General features: G+C 43.7%; 1 protein-coding gene across 3 annotated transcripts in view; it reads right to left on the bottom strand.

Moving 5' to 3' along the window:
• Nucleotides 1–5051, bottom strand: part of mei4 (meiosis-specific, MEI4 homolog (S. cerevisiae)) — a 37245-nt gene extending 32194 nt beyond the window's left edge. Inside the window, exons 1-3 of one of the 3 annotated variants that reach the window (XM_020619457.1) lie at nt 4841–5051; nt 3265–3510; nt 55–584 (exon numbers count right to left, since the gene is read on the bottom strand). In XM_020619457.1, the coding sequence (XP_020475113.1) occupies nt 55–584; nt 3265–3510; nt 4841–4868 (804 nt within the window). In that variant the 5' untranslated portion in view covers nt 4869–5051. Of the gene's footprint in view, nt 1–54; nt 585–3264; nt 3511–3728; nt 4309–4840 lie in introns of those variants that run through there. The other 2 variants (XM_020619455.1, XM_020619456.1) reach the window with 2 other exon arrangements.
• Nucleotides 5052–7253: the final 2202 nt, after the last annotated feature.

Here is a 7253-nt window from a genome sequence, read left to right on the forward strand (position 1 = left end):
AGCCAAATCAACAGAGAAATGTGTGTGCATGCAAACATGGCTCCCATTACTCACCCCACTGGACTGATTACTGTGTAGCAGCATCCCAGTCAGCTCCTTCAGTGACTCTTCTACACATCTCATTAGCTCCACAGATGCCAGCCTCCGAGAGCAGATGAGGTCCATTGCCTGGGCTGCGACCTGGCAGGCCTGCTGGACGAAGTCACAAGGACCCAGTGGAGGGGGATCCCTGCAGGCCGTCACCACCGAGTCGAGAAGCTGGCACACAGAGTCCACCAACACTGACCTTGTATCCCCATCGGGGCTGAACCACAGAGCATCCAGACCTCTCCCGTTTCCTGCCACTCGGTGCAGGGCACAAAGTGACTGGAGGAAGTGCACATGTGGAGCCACTGGTTTTCCCCAAGGCCTGGCAGGGAAACTGCAGGGCACTGGCGGCTGAGGAGAGGCGATGGCAGGCTGGGGGTCCCGTTCAAAGAGTTCAGGAGTCTCTGAGTCAGAGAGTAGTTGAAGGTCTGCGCTGTGCACCACGCTTCCTGATCCAAACAGATCCTCTGAAACATTGTCCACTGTGGTGTCATGATCTGCAGGAGTTTACATAGACACAGAAAAAATTCAGGTTTCCAACAAGGAGCTGAAGCTAAACTACACACATTTCCTAAATGCAGGACAAAGCAGCTGCACACATTCAGCAAGAGAACTTGTCAGTTTTGAGGTACTTGTGCTTTACTATATTTCCCTTTCCTGGTACTTTATACTTCTGCTCCACTACGATTCACAGATATATACTTTTTACTTTTCTTTGAACATTGCTACAAGCCACAAGACTCATGCAGCAGAAGTCAAATGGTAACTGAAGGTGAGGAGGTCACTGAAACCAGGTCAGGGGCATACAGGGGCTCTGGCACAGGAGGGACAAAACACATTCAGTAAAGGCTGAGGCAACAAATCTGAATCATCACATTAACTATCACTCATAACGACAATACTTATACTATGACCATTAAAGTATGTGATTACAGTCATCTTTGTCCCGTATGATCACTGTCACTACGGAGAGCCGTTTTCTACCAGATTTTACCATGGACCTTGAATGTCACAAACATGAACAGTGTTTATATTCTGGTCTCTGCTTCATCCCTGTTACGCCTCTAATTCTTTTGTCTCGCATCATCATAAATGTCAAGCCACCGCACTTCTTATTTTAGAGGAAATTTGAGCTAGATGATAATTTCACATTTTGTGTTCAAGTGACTTTGCCTGCCAGTAAATTGTGTTTGCTGTGATGCCAGGAAAACGCTGAGGCCAGATCCAGTTAGGGGTGGGAAACTGAGACCCGTTTCCTCCATTTTCATTTAAATAAACATATTTAAAAAGTCAATGACAGGTTTTTCAGATAAACATATGTGAAGGTAAATAAACATTTTCCAGTTTTATCCAAGACAGTGACCCTGTGTTGTATTTTATGTCCCCAAAACTCAGAATCGGGGGGTTTCAACTCATAACTCTGAACTGGTGGACGTCGGCCATAGCTTCCACAGCCTGTCCGCTAAACATCTCCGCTCAGCTCTTGGGCTGTTAGATTTAGGAGGACAAGTGTTTTCCTCAGAACAAATGCTGCCATAAAGGTAATATTTACAACTACCTGTATGTGTGGCTTCTAAATGGAGCACAGGGTGGCCACAAAAAAACATAACTTCTACTGGGAAACAGTGCCACCTGTTCCCATGAAATGGGTGATATCATTTAAAACTGCCATGATACTTTGCAATGCAAGGTCTTCACTGGCGAACTGGAAAGACGAACAAGAAGTGAGAGAGGAACCATTTCCATCACGGTTACAGCTGTATACACCACTAATCCCTAGTGGTGTCATTAGATGATCATTAAACATGGCCTGGGAACTGAATACAGAGATATGGATGTCAGGTTAAGCCGTCTGATAGAGCCCTGGGGATATACTAAAGTCACACACAAAGACATTTTCAAATTAACATCACTATCCATAGCAAGCCTGACTGAGTATTTAAGACTTTTGTGAATGAAGTTTAAGGCTTTTTTTTTTTTAATGCTGCAGAAACCCTGTAGAAAGAATAGTCCAGCCAGCTCTTATCTCAACCCCTTTGTCACATAGCCCAGCTCCTCCCAGACTTACTGGCCCCGACTCTCCTGTCTGTAACATGCACACTGACCTATCAGCCTCATTCATGAGCATCTCATTCATAATCCTTAGCAACCCTGTGTCCTTGAGATTACTTGGACTGTGCCGAATGCCAGTTTTTGGGCTCCAGATATTTGGTGGTAATAATCAGTGAACATTTGAATATTTGCCCCGGGGAGGAACGTGCTGATGCTGTGCTACAGCTAGAAGTACCTCTTTACCCATCTGGCAGTAGTTTTGGCTATAAAAAAATGAAAAATGAATAACAGATGACAGCTCTTTATAACCACTCGAATGTGCTACATTTCCATCACTGATGTGAGACCTACTGATAGTTTTACCTGTGACGACATCTGTTGGAGTTGGTGGAACTACAGGGAAACACTCAGTTCAGTCTGATTACTCAGTGGCGTTGCAGAGTGATGCCTCTTCACCTCATAAACAATCTTTGGCAACCAGCTGACTGCAGTGTCTGTTTCTTTGCAGTCTGCAGCGAGGTCACAGACCCGACATCAGAGTTTCATTTTGTCCCGTCATCAGTTTAAGTCATGGAGTTAACGTGACAGGGGATTGAATATTCAAATACTAAATTTGATGACCTAGCCAACAAACAAATATCCAAATACTCGTGTCCAGTCCTTGAAATCACCCTTTCCTCACACTAAAGGCATCAGCAAAGACACATTCTCTGCCCATATATTTTTACAAATTGTCTGCACTTTTAGCCCTGCGATGGATTGGCGACCTGTCCAGGGTGTACCCCGCCTTTGCCTGATTGTGGGCCGGGATTGCCCCCCCGTGACCCCGTTCAGGGACTAAGCGGTAGAAAATGAATGAATGAATGAATGAATGTCTGCACTTTTTCCCCCCCACACAAACTCGCCTTTGTCAGAAGCTCTGCAGGTCACTCGAGGAATCGTTCTGAAACATTGACTTTTCAAGGGTGAAAAAGTTTGGCAAACTAACACATTCTGATAGATACAACAGTTGTCCTTAACAGGCCAAACTCTCAGTAGCAACAGAAACTGCTGCTGCTGTTTTCACTGTAAATGACTGCTATGCATGCTGTCTTTAGTAACCCACGTGCATGCAGAGAGGCCTACCTGCTGCTACTGCGCTGCTCTTTGCTTCTGACGTCACTCTGATGATCAGCATCTCCTGGCGCAGCCTCAGCACCTCCTGCTGCAGCCCCTGGGCTTTCTGCTTCCAGCTTTCATCCTGGCTCTTCAGCTCACGGGACAAAGCCTCAGCGTGCTCTCGGCCACTCGCACCCGGAGGTGTACTCTTTATCACAGCCACCGCCAGGGCGAGCTGGGCTCTCATTAAAAACCATTTGGCTTGACTTGCGCCTGTCAAGAGGACAAATCGTTGGGATGTCAACCATTGTGACAGTTCAACATTTTAGGCAGGAATACTCAGGTAAGAAGTTAAAAGAAGTCTGCTGCCAGTCTTGTCTGATTTAGTTGCTTCTAGGGCTGCAGCTCATGATTATTTGTATTTCTAATTAATCTGCTGATTGCCTTCTTAATGGTTCAGTCTATAAAATGTCAGTAAAACTATGACAAACCTCCTCCAGACATGGTGTTGTCAGGCCTCTTGTTTTCTCTGACTGTCCATCTATTCTGTTTACTTTTCACTGTGAAAAGGGCCGAGCTGAAACCACCAAACATTTGGCACATCAGCTTTATAAAATAACTAAAAATGCTTATTATCTGTGTAGCTACCGATTAATTTTCTGTCAGTCAATGTACTGACTACTGCAGATTCTGTCTGTGATTCATCTTTCCAGTTTGGGTCAGTTTCTACTCGAGATGAAAGGAGTAATCTGACAACAGAAAATTCATCAAGAACGTTTTTGACAATGGATTAACTGTATAAGCTATATTTTAAACAAAAATACCAAATGATCCAGAATCTGATCATCTCTGTTTGTAGAGTTTGCCATTTTCCTGTCTGTTCAATTTTGCTGAACTAGATTCAAAGAACCGAATTAGTAAAATGATCCGAACTTCCCATCACTAGTGACATGACCGCTTTGTCAGTAATACTGAGCTCATGCGATGTTGCGCATGCGCGGTCAACACAAAATGAACGAATCACTCCCGAAACGACCCGATGTTCTCGAGTTATGGGAAAGATTCTAACGAATCGTTCGTGAACGACACATCACTAGCGGTTGAATAGGCTACTAGGTCACATTCATACAAACACATTATTTGACATGAAACAGTTTTCAGTGTATCTCCAATCTATAAATTTGTCGTGCCCTTAGTATGTGAGCGTATGTAGCAAAATTTCGAAGTGATACGAGTTTTATTTCGAGTACGTCACCGCTGATTTGCTCCTTTGCGTGCAGCTAAACTAAGCTAGCGCTGTTAGCTTAACCCAACCGCTACTGCCGTTAGCGTCTGTGTTTTCAGAAGCCGTTTATAATATGACAAACAGTCTGGGAACAACAGTGCAACAGAAAACAACACTCGGCTTTAAATACATCTACGGAAACCTGCTCCTAGCCGTAACCGTGGCTATGCTAGCTAAACAACATTACAACAACATTACAACAACACAGCTGGCGCTTAGTGTCTATTGATTGCAACGTTCGTCAAACGGCTCTTTAACACTTTATACACACATTTCCGCTTCGCATTGTTCACGTCAAGTGTCAAACTTATTGATTACCTTTCGACAGGCCCTGTTCACTCTGCATTGCTCGGGGCCTCTTCTCCTCAAACCTTCCATAGAGGTTGTCAGCGCCGATTTGGCATCACAGCGCGCCGCTACCTGAAGGCGGCCACGGGGACAGCTGCTGGATGACTAAACCAGCACAGCATCCAAACGTGTACGATCATCTGATTCATTTATGCAAACTGGAGACTAAAACATGTGCTTTTTAAAACAAAAAAGGGTCGAATGATTAAAATATGTATAGTAGTTTCTTATTAGCCATTTAATTTGGGATATTTTCATTTATTTTATTTTGCTCCTTTGTGATTTCAATAACAGTTATAAAATGTAATGGATAATCAGATGAAATAATGAGCTAAAAGTAATAGAAACGTTCATATAGTCTGGTAAAATCATAAATAAGTGGTCAAAATAGTTAATAAAAGCAATGGACAGATGGCTAATATAGTTAGCTAAAAGTAGGCTAATGGATAAAGGTTGACACCCAGCAGTGGGCTGGACTGGGACCAAATCAACAGTTGACCTGGATGAATCAATATTATAACAATATTGGCTTTTTGTAGTGTTACTCGACATCCACTTTAAAACCTTTTGAAATGGAAACAACAGAAAGAAGAGAAAGTAATACATCTGCACAAGACAACACAGCAAATCAAGTCAAGGTTATTGATAAAGTCTAGTCACAGACCAGTCCTGGATTTTATATATATATATATTTTATCCACAACAAATCCTTCAAAAAGGTAAAAAGGAAGAAGACTCAGGAGGCGCTCCACAAGACGATCCCTCAGGCAACAGGTATCAGAGCATAGAACAAAAATAGTGACATCTGAATTCTGAGAAGCAGAAATAAACAGGTAGTTCATGTTTGGGGAAGGCACAGAGGGACTTCTAGGTGCTGTAGGAAAGATACACACAGGAGGCAAAACACACTGGATACTTGAAGTGTATTTTGATGGAAATTCACCTTTTACTTCTCTGTATACTTATGCAATCGCTTGTTTTAGGGGGACCACAGTCGGTCAATGTGATGTAAATCTATGCACCAGCAGTATAAACAGCTCTTTGGCTACAAACTGTGATATGTTTTTATTCCCAGATAGGATTCCCTCACCAAACTATGGTTTTGTGGTGTCATGTACAAACTATAACATCACACTGCATGGACATGGGCTGCAGCAAAGCTTGCGCCCAGAGAAATATCTTTTGGCTAAATAAATTTCAAGGTGTCTGCTGAAACAGCCCGACCAGTTCTCCTTCATCTGGAGGAGCAGCAGCTCGATGCAGACGCCCCTCACACTCTCACTGAGATGAAGGCCAGACACCTTTACAAGGAAACTCATTTCAGTGTCCATGATGTGCCTCCCTCAGCCAGAGCAGAGCCGGCACCCAGGTGAAGGGTAGCAGAAACGTCACCTCTGCTCTGTGACTCAGCTCTAATATCAGCAGCAAAACACCTGCTAGAGCGGCACAGTGCAGACGTAATGTGGATCTAGTGAGGGTGAAATGAAGTGTGATCAATGATTTATGTAGGAAATCTCACTTTGATTGTACCTGCCGGACCCTGAGTGTGGATATTGCTGCTGAAAGGAAAGAAAGCAGACTATGCCTTGAAAGTTAATAAGGTGCTAAAAGGTTTAGAATTCAGGGAACAACCAAACCACTGCAGGATACGCCGAGCTCCTCCTGCTCTTCTTAGCATTAGCATACCTGTAAATTGATGGTCACAGTCCTAGTGTGTTATTTGAAGGTCAGAACACAAAAGGACAGACACCTGGCGACAGTGATAGCTCGCAGGACCGATGGTGAACTGCTGTAGCTAGCAGGCTAGCCCTCAGGAAGAACAGCTCCAGGAGACCGCTCTCTGCTGTTCTGCTTACTTTCCCATGACATTATGTCCACTGAAGCTCATCATCAAGCTTGTTAGCCGATTAACAGGACAATAAATCTACATGTTTTATTCAAAACATGTAGCATCAATTCATGTCTTGCAAACCAATGATCTTCTGTGGAACAGCTTTTACTCTGACAGGGAAAAGTGAAATGTGCACACAGTGAAGCTTCTTGGCTCTCCAGACCCTTAGAGGTCAGCACTGTTAATATCTTTGTGCTGTTCAAGCATGGCAAAATTCACCAGAGCTGATCTCTACACAGAACATGTGTGCAGACTAACTTCAGCTTCTCACAGAGAGCCCCTGATAGCACAGATTCCAGTGAGATTTCAACACAAGCCCAGCTGAACATGATAGGAACATAAGTAGTGGTGTTCGTTTTCAGGCAAAGTTCAACCTGATGATGTTAGGCTAAAGTTAAAGGATCGCCTACAGTAAATCATTTCTGGTCATCTTGAGGGGGCATGAAGGCCTGTGCCAAGTTCTCTCCAGCATAAATCAAGATATGTCACTCA

The sequence above is a fragment of the Monopterus albus genome, unplaced genomic scaffold (genome assembly GCF_001952655.1).
Source record: "Monopterus albus unplaced genomic scaffold, M_albus_1.0 scaffold220.1, whole genome shotgun sequence".
Classification (NCBI taxonomy): Eukaryota; Metazoa; Chordata; class Actinopteri; order Synbranchiformes; family Synbranchidae; genus Monopterus; species Monopterus albus.